Below are 15,052 nucleotides of genomic sequence, written 5' to 3'. Positions count from 1 at the left end.
CCTTTCAAAATATAAACTTTTTTGAGAAAAGATCAAGCAGAATATCTTGGTTTTTGGTGGTTATATTTCAATATCAGCATATTTTCTTGGCAATATATAAAAAAAAGAAAGAGTGACTATGGCTCAACGTCAGTATCGCTAAGCAGTCTCTGCGTGGTGCAGGTTCGACTGAGGAGCTGTACCCCCTTCGTTTTTATTCCAATCTGTATTAAAACACATTTATTTGTCTTGCAAGTTTTGGACCTGTTCCTCGAGGGCTCTTGTCTTCCAGGTTCCAACATTTGAAACAATGATGGAGAAAAAAAGAAGAATGAACCTCCCTTCACTTGTCCATGTACAGAAAAAAAGAAAACAAGAGCTAGAAAATAAACTCTGACATTTAATCTACATTTTGGGAAGTAAAAGTATCTTTGTACAAGTCTCTGGTGGCCCACAGTCAATTAGTGATCTGTTATTTGAGGTTTTATGAACAGGAGACAACCATGTGTATTCTGCTCTAATGTGCTGCATTAGTACAGAATAGACATTATTAAGAAACCAAACTGATGCTGATATATGAAACACCTTACTGGCCAATTGTTGAGCATTACAAAGGCATTAGACTGTCAGCGGAGATGTCAGTATTCAGACAGTCAAAGCAGTCCATCCTTTAACATCCGCCCTGTCACAAGTAGCAGCCTCCCCTTCAGAGCTCAAAGTACTGCGATCGTCGGCAGATCACATTGTGGATGTTTGAAACAGTGAGGTCTATTAGAGATACACAAGCAGAATGTGAATGTTTCTGGGAAGGCTAGTTTCTCTCCTGAACAAATACAGTCTCCTGTGGACAAAGCCCTGCTTCCTGCAACGTGATGTCATAGTCCAAGTGGGCGAGCTTCCTCCTGGGGAAGTTGGTGACGAGTTCGAAGCGTTCGTTAGGGTAACCCTTGGACTGGACGTGTCTTACCAGTGCCTTGAAAGAAACAGAGTAACAATGTAAGCTGGTTAAAACTTAGCTTTCAAACCCCATGAATTGCATCTACAACCACAAACGTCAATGTCACTCTGGACAAAGAGCACCTCAGAACATTAACTTACAAGTCTTGCCACAGAGTCTCAGCTGAACTCGGGTCTGGGTTTTGACTGAGCCATCCTAACACATGAATAAGTTTTATCTAAGCCGTGCCATTGCAGCTCTGACTGAATGTTTGGGGTCATTGTCTCGAGTCTTGTTGGTATTTGTTCAGAAAAATGTGCAGTGTTAGGTTTCATCCAGGTTATTTAGTTCAGTTTTGGTCTCATCTGACCTCTTTAACATGTTTAGAGGTTCCCCTACATGACTTGTGGTAAACTGCAAACTTCTCATCAGTCCTCCATAAAGGCTTTGTCCAGTGCATAACCTAAGGCTACTTTGAGTTGGTCCATCCCAAAATGATATTACAATACATTGAAGTGTGTGGTTGTAATATGACAAAATATTGAATAATTCCTGAAACGTAGATACTTTTGCAAGGCGCTGTATGTTAGGAATAAGAGTAATAACGAGTAAAACTCACCAAAAGTTTTGCTTTTGAAGACAAGGAGATCTGCTCTCTCTGTCCATCTGGGTAACGAAGCATCAACCTGGCTTTGGGGCCTTTATAAAAACAAAAACATTAATAAAAAACATCAAATCTTTTTCTGTAACAATGGAGCTGTAACAACATTACATTACAGCTGCAAAAAAAAAAAAAAAAAACACAGTAGTGAGATTATATTTTTATATCACATAAAACAATAAATGACTCACAACATCTAACTTGATGGTGCTGCAACACTAAAGAATCAGATAATCTCAGTGGTTTCCATCTGAGTCAATGCACTCACCCTTGCACACACACTCCTTAAATACATGTGTACAAGGATCTAAACTGATCTTAAACAGTCTGGGCCTTTAAACGAAGCGGCGATCCAAATTAAGCAAGACTTAGTGTACGCTATAAATCCACTCATCTCAGTCGAGCCAAGAGAAGGAGTTCAAATTTCTTTTCTTGATATCATCTGAAGGACAGAGGAAAACCAGGTCCAAATTTTAAAGAAACACATTATCTAATCTCAGCAAGAAGGAACATTATCACACACCGGTTTTTCATCTGTCAACCATACTTGCAGATGGAAAAAAGGCTGAACATCCACCTCAAGCTCAAAACACACAAAGGGCCACGTAAAGATAAAAAACACCCTTCTTCATCCCCCTTTTAACGTTCCTAAACAGTTTCATTAAAAATCCCATAGTATTGTAGACTCAACATTCCAGAGATTTTAATTTTAGATCAGAAAATATAAAGGTTCACAGCTAGGAAACACTATAAGCAAGGAAGGAAGGAAGGAAAGATGAAGGAAAAAAGTGAGGCCACAAGGAAAGAGGGTAGGAAGAAAATAAGAGACAAGACACAAAGAAGGATAGAAAGGAAGGAAGTACAGAAATAAGAGATCTAGGACAAAAGGAAGGAAAAATCAGAGGGAAATAAGGGCTCAAGGAAGAGAGGGAAAGGAGGAAGAAAATGAGGGATGAAGAACAAAGAACAAAAAAAGGAAAGACAGTGACAAAAAAGAAAGAACAAAAGGAGGAACACAAGGAGGAAAGACAAGGAAGAACAAGAAAGGGAGGACACTTCATGTTGACCACTTCAACATTCAGACAATGAGATGGGCAATAAAGTCTGGAAATACTGAGATTCTTCTATACTGTTATTTAGTTTTTCCACTTTTCAAGACTTGGAAAATGCTGAAATCCTAATCCTGCGTTCGATTGGTCTCTAATGTCGAATTTGGGAATTGTGCCAGAACAAAGTTGAGCGGGGTCTTGTTACAAGTCGGAAAACCAGTGTGACTTGCTAACTGTTGTGCCCAGTAGCCAAGCTGCCTACTCTTAGCAAACCAAGCTGATAAGGACATATCTCTATGCAATCATAATGTAAAGAAACATGATTACAAGCAGAGATTGTAGCTTATTATGGTTGCCACTAAGGAGATACAAACTCTCAGAAATACAAGCTCTTTTCCTGCACGTTTATAACGTTTGTATGTTTTGTATGCACAGCAGCCATGTTGAATCTGACCTCCAGGTTGGATGGGGACCTCCAACATTTCAAATTAAAAAAGTCTGACTTCTGAGGGCATTCTCTGTGATTGTGTTTGTTTTTTCTTGAAACTAAATTTGGACATCTGAGAATAAATAAAATGCACAATCATTCTGCAACAAGCCTTAAAGTTTGCACTTCTTCATACCATTGTCATCAGGACAGTCCACATCACAAGTTGTGGTGATGATGTTGGAAGTTCCAGCACTTTTGGTTTGGGAGGAGCAGTGATTCCCTCCAGAGTCTGCTTCAGGCTGAGGATGAAGTGGACTAGGAGCCGAGGGCTCCAGGTGATTCTTTTTGCTCTCCTCTTTTTTGTGACTGTGATTGTTCTCTTTGTACGGAGATTTTCTGTGGGAGGAAGTGGAACTATCAGGATGTAGACGCTGCTGGGCGGCGGTGACTGTAGCCGTTGACGTGTGTTTGCTTGTAGAACTTTTTTCTTCATGTGGTGCTGGTGTTTCGCTGTCTGAGCCATCAACAGAGATGGGCCCCTCGCTGTCCGAGAAAGGCTCCGCATCCGATTCATCCTCTGATCGAGGTGAGTCGGGTGCTTCAAGGACATTTGAGGAGTCGTAGTGGGTCTCCTGTAGGGAGGCTCGGATCGCTGCCTCCAGCTGGCTGTCTTCGCTGGCGTCAATCAGACTCTCCTGGAAGGGAAAATACAGTGAGCAGCAGGAGTTAGTTGTGTTTTAAATACATCTTTGCCTTAAAAATATTTACAATATAAGTTTAATAAATGACAGCCATTACATAAAATTGAAGTCAATGTGTTTAAAACAATGAGGAAGCTCCTAAAATGGTTGTAAGCTGATGTGAAATATAAAGAAAAAAGGGAACGGATCGGGTTGAATGGTAGTATAGAGCTGATATGTGAGATGATACACTCACCGAGCGAGCCCGTTTGGCAGGAGGGGCGTTGCTGGAAGGCCCGTCGAGCTGGCCGTGCTCTGCCAGGAAGCCCGTTGCCTGCTCCATAAACGACGCCACATCCAGCTGGTTCCACTCCACCATTTTTTGCCCTGAATTCAAGAAAGTTAACAACTGCACGTAAATAAAAACATTTTACATGTGTTTCCTTAAGTGACTGGATCTCTGGCTTAGTTAACCCTACAGGTCCTAATGTGGTGGGTTCACTGTACATCCACCAGACTCCAGAGTGAACACTCTACAACCCTGAAACGACCTTCATGTGCTGAAGAAGACGTAGCCTTATTTACGCCCATATTTACATATGGAAGTAAATTAATCATGCATGCATCAAATCTGAAGTTGTTTTGCATTTAGAGCCAACGGTCAATGATCTGTGCTGAGATGTTCAGATACTGCTGTGTTCATTTTGAAGGAAGCGTCCTCTAGCAGAAGATGCTAAATCAATGTAAATAGGTTATAAGTAGTGTTGCTAAGCAATAGATGGGGGCTCAAACCTGCCATGAACGATGGGGGAAACGTGCAGTTATTTAATACAGCAGAGGTCATGTGTCCCATGCTTGTTTTGTCCATTGTTTACATTTGATCCTGCTGCTTTGTGCCTCCTCTGGTGTAAAAGTGTGAGTCTCTCACATGCAGGGACGTAAAAGACAGAGGAAATGCAACCCGCGTCCACTGCAGGTTTCGCTTCGCAATGTTTGCCTTAATCACACCGTTCGCATCGCGTCCTTTGCCTCGTTGCATTCCTGAACGCGCCTTTACACCGGGTTAACATGTAAATAGCTCGCTCCTGTCGTGTTATTCGCGTTCGGTGTGAACGCACCTTTAGTTGCTGACTCCATACATACAAACTTTAATGGCAAATGGCTCAACACCAGAAAGCCTAAAGGCTGCCACAGAGTCAGGCGTACTGTGCATTTACTGTGAGCGGTGCAGGTATTTGAGATTTCATAGTAGAGCGTACGGCCTTTCTTACATTTCTCCTGACAAATTCCTACATTTCCCACACATTTTGCCATGGCGTCATCATGCGGGCAGGAACGGCTAATTTGTCTTGTGGCTTTGGGAAAACAAAATAAAAGAAGGTGGTATATATGGCTGATTAGCTAGTCGAGCACCTAGCCCTGTTTCTTCTCCACCAGGGCATCAACTGCACACCTGCTAGTGTGCCACAGAGACCTCAATCCTTATCAGCTCGTGTGACGTGTAAAAATGTTCCATGTGAAGATTTTTCTTCCCCGCCGAGCAGTTTCTGTGACTCCGCAGTCAAGTATGCCCGTCTCTGTGGGAGCCATTACAGATCAACTGACCGATAAAAAGAGCATGAAGGGATATTAGCCATAACAGAATCTTCATTTCCGAAATGTATGTCAGTGATTCACAAGAGATCTGCACACCTGGTGTTCATACATTTATAAAATATCAAACCTTACACTAGTAATTCTATTTCTTAAAAAAATAGGAGGAATCCTCAGTTGTGTCACACATCATTGAAAGTATTGTTATGGAGTTAAATTTGTCTCAATATTATTCAATCAAACAAAAAACTAATCTCAATCAAAAAATATTAAGTTGTGATCAAAACTTTCAGAGTTTTTTCTCACAAAGAGAAAAATGTTATTTGCAAAACATAAACTTTTATTTGCGCAGGTCAAAAATCTTTGGTGACGAGTCTCGCTTTTTTGGTTTTGACGCTCTCTGTTTTTGGTTGAACTCAACAAATTTTGAGTCCTGGGAACATGAACATCCTGGGCGGGGCCTAAAGACGAACAATGTAAGACGTTTCCCTATTGGTTAGCGCTGACTAAAGCAGCAGACTCTGATCCCCCGCATCTCTGAACTTCTGCTCGAACTGCAGGGCTTGCAGCGTCACTTCAGTGAGGAGACATCAACTGTACAGAAGAAAACTGCGGTCAAGTGAGCCGAAAGTCAGAAATACGCGGTGATGCCAGCCGACACTAGCTCTCTCTTAAAGATTAGCGTAGCGCATACAAGGTGCATTACGGTAATGGAGCAGAAAGGACGCCGATCCTGGCAACGGTTGAGAAAATAAGAGGAAAACAGAAAAGTAACCTACAGAACATTTATATTAATTAAATTTTTACAACTTTCACATTCATGTTTTATGTAAAAGAATAAATATTTTATATTTTACTGTGAAGTTTTGGAGAAATATCTTGTCAAAATACTTCAAAATGCTCAACCATTATATGCATTTGTCCCACTTTCAGGAATTTATTTCTCCAAAACCATGAGGTGACAACACAATCATTCAGATTATATTAGAGGGTTATCTATATTATAACCAGAATTAGTATTTCATAATTTCACTGTAGGTTTCTGGAGAAATACACAACTACCCCAACAAAGTACCACAAACGCTTCTTTTTGGTGAGGTCGATGAGGTCCTGGGAAGTGGTCTGGACAGCTTAAAGTGCAAGAGCATCCAGATCTCCTCTGACCTCTCCTGGACCGGAAACGCCCCTCGCCTGTTGAAGAAGGTACAACAACAGCTCTTCTTCATCTCCTCAGCTGCTTACAGATGTCTACAGGGCCACGGTGGAAAGCACTCTGTGTCTCAGCATGACAGTGTGGTGAGGGAACTGCACAGGAGAGGAAGGAAGTATCACTGGTGTTGAGGACAACACACAGGATTATGGGATGCCATCTGCCCGACATGGATTCTGTTTTATACTACACTTGGGGTAGTTGTGTATTTCTCCAAACCTTTACAGTAAAATTATGAAATACTAATTCTGGTTATAATATAGATGACCCTCTGATATAATCTGAATGATTGTGTTGTCACCTCTCATGGTTTTGGAGAAATAAATTCCTGAAAGTGGGACAAATGCATATAATGGTTGAGCATTTTGAGGTATTTTGACAAGATATTTCTCCAAAACTGTACAGTAAAATATAAAATATTTATTCTTTTACATAAAACATGAATGTGAAAGTTGTAAAAATTTAATTAATATAAATGTTCTGAAGGTTACTTTTCTGTTTTCCTCTTATTTTCTCAACCGTTGCCAGGATCGGCGTCCTTTCTGGCTCCATTACCGTAATGCACCTTGTATGCGCTACGCTAATCTTTAAGAGAGAGCTAGTGTCGGTTGACCTCACCACGTATTTCTGACTTTCGGCTCAATTGACCGCAGTTTTCTTCTGTACAGTTGATGTCTCCTCACTGAAGCGACGCTGCAAGCCCTGCAGTTCGAGCCGAAGTTCAGAGATGCGGGGGATCAGAGTCTGCTGCTTTAGTCAGCGCTAACCAATAGGGAAACGTCTTACATTGTTCGTCTTTAGGCCCCGCCCAGGATGTTCATGTTCCCAGAACTCAAAATTTGTTGAGTTCAACCAAAAACAGAGAGCGTCAAAACCAAAAAAAGCGAGACTCGTCACCAAAGATTTTTGACCTGCGCAAATAAAAGTTTATGTTTTGCAAATAACTTTTTTCTCTTTGTGAGAAAAAACTCTGAAAGTTTTGATCACAACTTAATATTTTTTGATTGAGATTAGTTTTTTGTTTGATTGAATAATATTGAGACAAATTTAACTCCATATATTGTGTCCAATCCCACTGTAGCGTAATAACTTTTTCATTTCAGATCAATCGACAAGTTTAAAAATCACAATACTAAACCATTAAAAAAAACGCTTTAATACTAGCTAGAAAGGTGGAAGATATTCTTGTAAACCAGTTTTAGACACAAAAACACACTAAATAAAAACTATTCTAGGCTTCTCACCTGTGCGTGGATCAAGAATAGAAATGTAGGGAAACTTGTTCAGCTTGTAGAACTGGATGTATCGTTGTCCCTCTTCACTATCGTGATAAACCTGTCGAGAGAAAAGCTGTACTATAACAAATGAACTTAGTGAAATGTGAAAAGCAAAGAAAATGCAAGTTGTCCTCTCTCGATGCTGACATGCCACATTTAGGACCTGTACCCACAAAACATGCCTGTATTCTTGGTTGGACAAATTAAAAAACTCATAACATACTTTTGTAGCAAGTCAGTCTCAAGTTTGTAGCTTTCTAAAACTAATATATTAAATGATTTATCCTTGTGCTGGGTCTGGCAGGGCAAAAAAAAAGAAGGCAAAAAAATTTGATATTTTTATTTATTATATTAGATTCTTTCAAAAGTCATCCTGCAATTTCAATTTATTGCCTAAACCCATGAAAATCTGTAAAGGGGCAACGTTTAGTAAAATGTTGCCACCCTTAAGTCTAAAGCCCTGTAGCCACTGTAACTGTAATAATGTGTGAACCTGCACTGCAGGGATGGTGTACACTAATGTATAGTTCATTATATGAATGCATTGTAAGCAGCCATGGATAGGAAATTTATGTTAATAAAAATGTTCTCAAATAAAAAACGAAAGATGTTTGCAGGGCAAACATTTTCTCACAACTTCTGTTTCCACACGGAAATCACAGCTTGAGATTTTCTGCTGAACATTCAAGCTACAGAAATTAAAGGTTTAATATTAAGTCTGCCCACGTTTGGAACCATAACACCTTCACCTCTTGAGAGAAGGTTTTCCACAAGGTGCACCATTCTTCCAGAAGGGCGTTTATGTGAGGTCAGACACTGGTGTTGGACGAGAAGGTCTGGCTTGCAGTCTATTCCGTAATTCGTTCCATCTGGAACTGGTGCACAGCTTTGTTGGACCAGGGAGAGGCCAAGCTCAAACATCTTGGTGTGCTGAAGCATTAAGCATTCCTTTTATAGGAACCAGGGGCCGAGCCCAACGTCTGAAAAACAGCCCCCCACCATAATCCCCTCGGCACCAAACTTTACACAAGATACAATACAATCAGGCAAGTGCTTTTCTCCTGGCAACGGCCAAACCCAGACTTGTCCAATGAATTGCCGCATGGAGAGGCCTGTTTCGTTACTTCAGAGAACATGTCTCCACTGCTCTGGAGTCCAGTGGTAGCGTGCTTTACACCACTGCATCCAACACTTTGCATTACAGCTGATGAAGTAATGCTTGAATGCAGCTGCTCGCACATGGAAACCCATTCCATCAAGTTTTTGTAGACATTGTTCATAAGCTAATCTAAAGGCAACATGACGTTTGCAGGTCTGAGTCTACAGAAAGTTGGTGACCTTTGAGGACAATGCACCTCAACATCCTGTCTACTGAGCACGCTCTGATTTTACATGGCCTACCACTTCCACTTTGTTATAATACCACTAAAGGTCGAATGTAGCATGGGTACCATGCTGGAAATCAATGATCTCCTGAGAGCGACCCATCCTCGCATAAATATTTGTAGAAGCAGTCTGCATGTCTAGAACAGACAGACAGACAGACAGACAGACAGACAGAAACCTTATGACTGACCCTGCGATGTTAAACTGTGTTTCGCTCTTACTGTGCACTGACCATTAAATGAGGTTGCAATAACCTGCGTACCTGCCAGAATATAAAATGTTCTCGTATGATGTTCTTCACAGCATCGTTACTCCACACATCCCTGTTGAGGCACTGGCACGCAAAGTCCTGAACATTTTGTATGTTGATCATTAGCCACTTATTTTCAAGCTGTCCGCAGTCTTTAGCCTGCAAGACACAGAAAACAGTCAAATGAAAGTCCATAAATTAGGTTTTAGCCATTCATGACATAAAATTTTAAATATGAATTTAGAAAAATGAAAGCATAAAAAACAAAATTCACATGTTTTTGAAAACTAGCTGAGCCCCATATTGATTTAAATATAAAATTGTTTACAGTACTGAAAATATTTAGATAATAAAAATCCAATCTTTTCTACACCACATACTCCTCATTAAGGAACGCCAACTGTTATGTCAACTATATCCTGTTAGAAGTAGTATTAAACAAATGTAACCAGTAAATTTCAACGATCATTCCATTTTATGCAGAGAAATATTGTTTGATTAGTGATTATGTTGGTGCAAATCTCCAAAACATTTCAAAACAATGCTGCTAACAAGAAACCTCTAAACCAGAAAACATTTTATTTACAAATTTTTTTTTTACTTTTTGTCTATTTGTTTATTGTCACTGTGGGTGTGTAAAGTGCTCTATAAATAAAAGGTTGATTAATTGATTAACATTTAACAGAAATATAGTTCTACTTTACTACCGTTGATTTTATGAATAAGCAATGATTGAATCAAATGACAGTCTGAAGATTTTTTAACTTGGTTTCCCACCTGTCATCTTAACAGTCATTGTTTGAAATTACACAAAAAGTTCAGTCAGACTGGAGAAAGGTGGGGTGTAGAATGTCCTGTGAGTGACTTCTCACCGTCTCAAAGCTCCCTTTGTGCATGAGCTCAATGGGAGGACGGAAAAGGTCTGCCAGGGTGCTCAGTTTCTTATCCACTGTTCCACCGTTACGCAGCTCCTGTTCCTGACGGACTTTTACAGAAAAACATGCCAAGTCAACAAAATACATCAGACAGTTTAAGAGACGTTCTTGTCGGTTCCTATCAAGAAGCATTAAATTCTGGTAAACTTTGAAACACTCAGATATTTTAGGATGTAAAAGTACACACTTGTTTCCGTTTGGAAGTCTCTGAAACCGTCGAATATTGATCGAGCAGGCCGTCTTCGCTTTGGCACTGAACAAACGAAAGAAGGCATGAAAAGAGACTTTCAGTTTATGATTTCAACAGCGGCTGAGGACGACATTCTGTGCCTGAGCTGGAAAAATAAGACACTTTTCAATACCTCCAAACAGAGGTTCGGGTTCCACCAAAATGTCCTGCTTCTGGGGAATGGGTGCTCGTACTTCACTGAAACATTAAATAATATATATATAGTTAAAAGCAAAAAGTCATTGTTGATTTATACATATCCATCCAGGGCTTTGTTCTATTATGTTGATTCAATGAAAACTAGCTTCCTTCTGATGCTGAAGATGACAGTTTTACTGTAGTCTGAGACGAGCTTATGAGTTAGAATATGAGCTCACTCTGTAGGGGGCGCTCTGCTGCTTGATGCTGCTGAACTGGAGCTGGTGCTGGGCTCCTCTGCCATCCCACCTCCATCCAGGAACATGGTCACTGCCATCTCCAGGTTATTGTTGCATGCTTCAAGCATGTGTTTTCCAACGCTCTCTGTGGCCCCTGACACACAGAGAGCAGCCAATGAAATTTAACAGTCATAGTACTTTTAGTACATAGAACTAAAATCTATTAGGAAACAATCATCAGGTAATTTAACACATTCATCTCTCTTTCATGCTTTCAATAAATTTCCAGACTGACAAATGTTTATTTTATTTAAATATTATATCAAAAAGAAAATGTACAACAGAAAATAATTTCTTCTTTACTGAATCAATAAACTCTTAATGAATAGTATATATTCTATGAAACTGAGATGCTGAAAAGATACCGGGGCTACTCTGTACCTGCCACCCTTACTGGGCTAACGTTTATTACTTTATTTACTTTTAAAGTTTCTCTGTTGTCTATTTGCATTAAAACAATGGCTCTGATTTTTTTCAGTGGGTTTGTAGGGTGTATAGTTTCTTATCATTATTAACATTTATTATTTACCACAGACAGCATTCAGAGCATGAAATCCTTCTGGAAAAGGCAAGATAGCAGCTATTCAAAAATACGTTTGAGAGGATTTGCGTGACTCAGAACAAAAGGTCTGTAAATGCATTTAAAGAATGTCAAGTAATGTACTTTTACACATTATTTTTTGCATCAAGACAGAGAGCTGGAAGGGCACAAATATCAGGAAGCGTGATGCAAATGACCACATATTGGGCTCCAAAATGCTTGCTCTGCACTGTTGATAATCTGCTAGAAAAGTGAGGGTCTGTAATAATTTACAACGCAGCATTTAGTTTAACTGCGATTCATTTTTTCATGAGATGACATGCTTTGGGTCAAGGGTGCCCAAGTCCAGTCCTCAAGGGCTACTATGCCGTAATTTATAGACACATTCCTTCTTCAATACACCTGAATAAAATGGCTGAACCCCCTCATCCAGATGTCATTCAGCTCTGCAGAGACCTGATAATGAGCCATTCATCTGGTGTGCTGGAGACGGAAAATCTAAAAGAAGCAGGACAGCAGCTCTCATGGACTGGACTTGGGCACCCCTGTAAATTTAGATTGGGACAATTCTGTTTTGAGTGGGCCCTTCCTGAGTAGGAGCCTGGTTGAGTTTCCAAAGAGAATTTTTTTAATAAACTCCAGACTTAGAACATGCTGAGCACTATCTGCTGGACGAAACTTGCTACAAATAAGTCCATCCAGTTCAGTCACTACAGGCAATGATTTCCCCTAGCCGTTTGACATGGGACCACTCGTTTTCATTCTCTATAAATCAACAGTGCTGACAATAATCTCGTCGCTGTGTATCTTCATCATTACGCGACTACTCTTAGACTGAGGTAGTCATATATTTTAATCTACATGGCTATTTTGAGCCACCTACCTTTATAACTTCAGACCTACATTCAGGTGGTTGAGCTACACAATATGTTGAATTACAATTGTCACCTCAATATCAGTGTACAAGAGCGCAATCACAGGGGAATGCGTGGAAGCTGTATTTTGTAGGAAGGGCAAGAATCACGCATTCACACTTTGCATGTCAATGAATACATTTGGAAAGTTGAATAAACTTTCACTGCCTGCGTGCCCACACCTGATAATGATTTTAGTGACAGAGATGCTAAAACTCAAAGAGGGTGCCTCGGACATCATTGTGTCGGAAACAAAGGAGAACAGAGAGTAAAAATGTGTGTTAATTATAACAGATATCAATATTTAACATTTGAATCACAATTACATGCTTTCCTAATATTGTGCAGCCCTAGAATTAAAAACAAAAAAGGTATTTAGATATTCTGTACCCCACGAGTCAAACTATTAGTCCCTGAGTTTGTCTCCTGGTTAAGAAAAGGTTAAATAAAAATAAATAAAAACCACAAACAATTCCAACATAAAGCATAACTATATTAAAGAAGACATGTACTTACTGCTCATGGTATGTGTAAATTATTTAACGACTAATTGGATGACTAACTCATACAGTGTGAAAATATATTTAGACAATATTTTGATGTGCATTTCTGCAGAGGAAAACTTTGCCTAAAGTATCGGCGGACAGTATCTGTTAGTGAAAATTAGTGGTTACTAAAGTCGAAGGTTGGGTTACTTATCCCCATTTTTTGAGACAAACAACCAGAGCTAAAACGGGATTTGAAATCTCACGTTCAAACCTTACGGTGAACCCCAAATAATAGGTGAATGCCTTACAGATTATGTGAAATATGCACAGTTAAAAAAAAAAAAAGTCTGAAGAAAATCAAAAAAATAACAAAGGCTGACTATGTGTTCACCTGGACAACAAACTAGAGTGGAGATGCAACTGTGAAGCCATCTACAAGAAGGGACAGAGCAGACTGTACTTCTTGAGGAAGCTTAGGTCCTTTGGTGTTTGCAGCAAGATACTGCATATCTTCTATAAGTCTGTTGTGGAGAGTTTGATCTCTTCTGCCATCATCTGCTGGGGAAGCAGCATCAGAGCCAGAAATTTAAAAAAAACTCAACAAGCTGATAAAAAAGGCTGGCTCTGTTCTGGGGACTCCTCTGGAACCTCTGGAGATCATTGTGGATAGACGGATTCTTCATAAAATGAAGAACATTATGGAGAACCCTGAGCATCCTCTTCATGAGACTGTCCTACAACAACAGAGTGTCTTCAGTCAGAGGCTTCTTCAGATCTGCTGTAAGACGGAGCGCTACAGGAGATCCTTCCTGCCCACAGCCATCAGCATCTACAATGGCTCTTTGAGGAAACCTTCATAATATGAGCTGTAACAACATTTAATTTCCCTTTGGGATTAATAAAGTATTTTTGAATTGAATTAAAACTCGTTGGCTGCATCATCCAAAAAACCCAGAAATGTTTTTAAATCCTCCCCGTCAAGAAAACATACTGTAAATGAACATATATAACAAATAGATTAAGATTCAGTAGTTTTTAAAGCATCGAAAACCCTACAGCCAGTTCGAAGCCTTCCGTCCGTACTGCGCATGACCGTTTCACTTTTTGAGTCTGGCGGCCCCTGATCACACTCTACTCTCCTCTTCTCCAATAAATAACTTTAAACGGCAACACTGTACATAATCTCAAAGCGCGTAGAAACTAATTCGTATGCAAATGCTAACTGTCTAACACAGAAGTGGTACCTGTTCGGGTATTTTAAATGACAGCGACAGTGAAGATGACAGTAACCCAACATGAGGCTGGTGATGAAGAAGGGGAATGTTGTACAGCCGACGTCCATTCTACACTAACGGAAGAGAAGCTATCTAAAAAGCGAGAAAATATTGTCGAGACGACAACGTGTTGTGTGTTATGGCTACACAGAGGAAAGGCATTTTCTGTTGAATGAGTGGGAAAGGCAATTTTCAAAGCAAGTAGCTGTGTAAACCTTTTACGTGTAATTTTACCAGAGTTTAGCTAAAAAACTGCCTGTGCTTTTCCACTCTGTAAAGCATTGACAGCGAAGGAGCCACAGCGAGACTAAGCGTCCATTTTCCTTATCTGCGCGTTGCTCCATAGGTTTTGTGGAAAGAAAACCAGTCCCTTATGAGTACCCAAAGCCACCCGTGACTTCGAAAGCTTGATATAAGCTTATTTTTACCTGTTATTGCTGTGAATTGTTGTATTAACCCGTTCATCCCCGGAGCTGAAGTGTCTCCGAGCGCCGCCATCTTACCGCCAGAAACAACAACATACAATGTGGCGCATGCGCTTTACAGTCTTTTCCTCCTCAACGTCTGGCGCAGCGCGAACTGGTGCTGCATTCTGGATCATGTAGTCAAAATAAGCAGCCCTTTATCGTGGACGTGGGCTGCCCTTTGCTGTGTGTAGACGTGATGTTCAAGGCATATAGAGGACTTTAGAACTGCATAAATGTAACAAGAGTAATTATGACTTGGTTTTTAAATTATATTTTTATGTTTTAAAAATACTTTTATTATAATAAGGCAATTAT

At 40.0% G+C, this 15,052-nt stretch overlaps 1 protein-coding gene across 1 annotated transcript; it reads right to left on the bottom strand.

Moving 5' to 3' along the window:
- Nucleotides 1–46: 46 nt before the first annotated feature.
- Nucleotides 47–14,824, bottom strand: ubxn7 (UBX domain protein 7). Its single transcript, XM_047369181.1, has 11 exons — nucleotides 14,699–14,824; nucleotides 10,994–11,147; nucleotides 10,750–10,814; nucleotides 10,575–10,640; nucleotides 10,325–10,437; nucleotides 9,465–9,611; nucleotides 7,784–7,874; nucleotides 3,993–4,123; nucleotides 3,250–3,751; nucleotides 1,536–1,615; nucleotides 47–952 (listed from the first exon to the last, which is right to left on the bottom strand). The coding sequence occupies exons 1-11, from the start codon at nucleotides 14,766–14,768 to the stop codon at nucleotides 791–793; spliced, it is 1,581 nt and encodes a 526-aa protein (XP_047225137.1). The 5' UTR covers nucleotides 14,769–14,824; the 3' UTR covers nucleotides 47–790.
- Nucleotides 14,825–15,052: the final 228 nt, after the last annotated feature.

The sequence above is a fragment of the Girardinichthys multiradiatus genome, chromosome 6, assembly GCF_021462225.1.
Source record: "Girardinichthys multiradiatus isolate DD_20200921_A chromosome 6, DD_fGirMul_XY1, whole genome shotgun sequence".
NCBI classification, from domain to species: domain Eukaryota; kingdom Metazoa; phylum Chordata; class Actinopteri; order Cyprinodontiformes; family Goodeidae; genus Girardinichthys; species Girardinichthys multiradiatus.
This window is presented reverse-complemented; position numbering and strand designations above follow the sequence as displayed.

Excerpts from the sequence above, each read along its gene's own strand:
- ubxn7 (XM_047369181.1), bottom strand. The coding sequence starts at position 14,768 with ATGGCGGCGCTCGGAGACACTTCAGCTCCGGGGATGAACGGGTTAATA. Across the intron at positions 10,815-10,993 it reads AGCAGAGCGCCCCCTACAGA|TGAAGTACGAGCACCCATTC; the intron begins GTGAGCTCATAT and ends TTAATGTTTCAG. Across the intron at positions 3,752-3,992 it reads CTGCCAAACGGGCTCGCTCG|GAGAGTCTGATTGACGCCAG; the intron begins GTGAGTGTATCA and ends TTTCCCTTCCAG.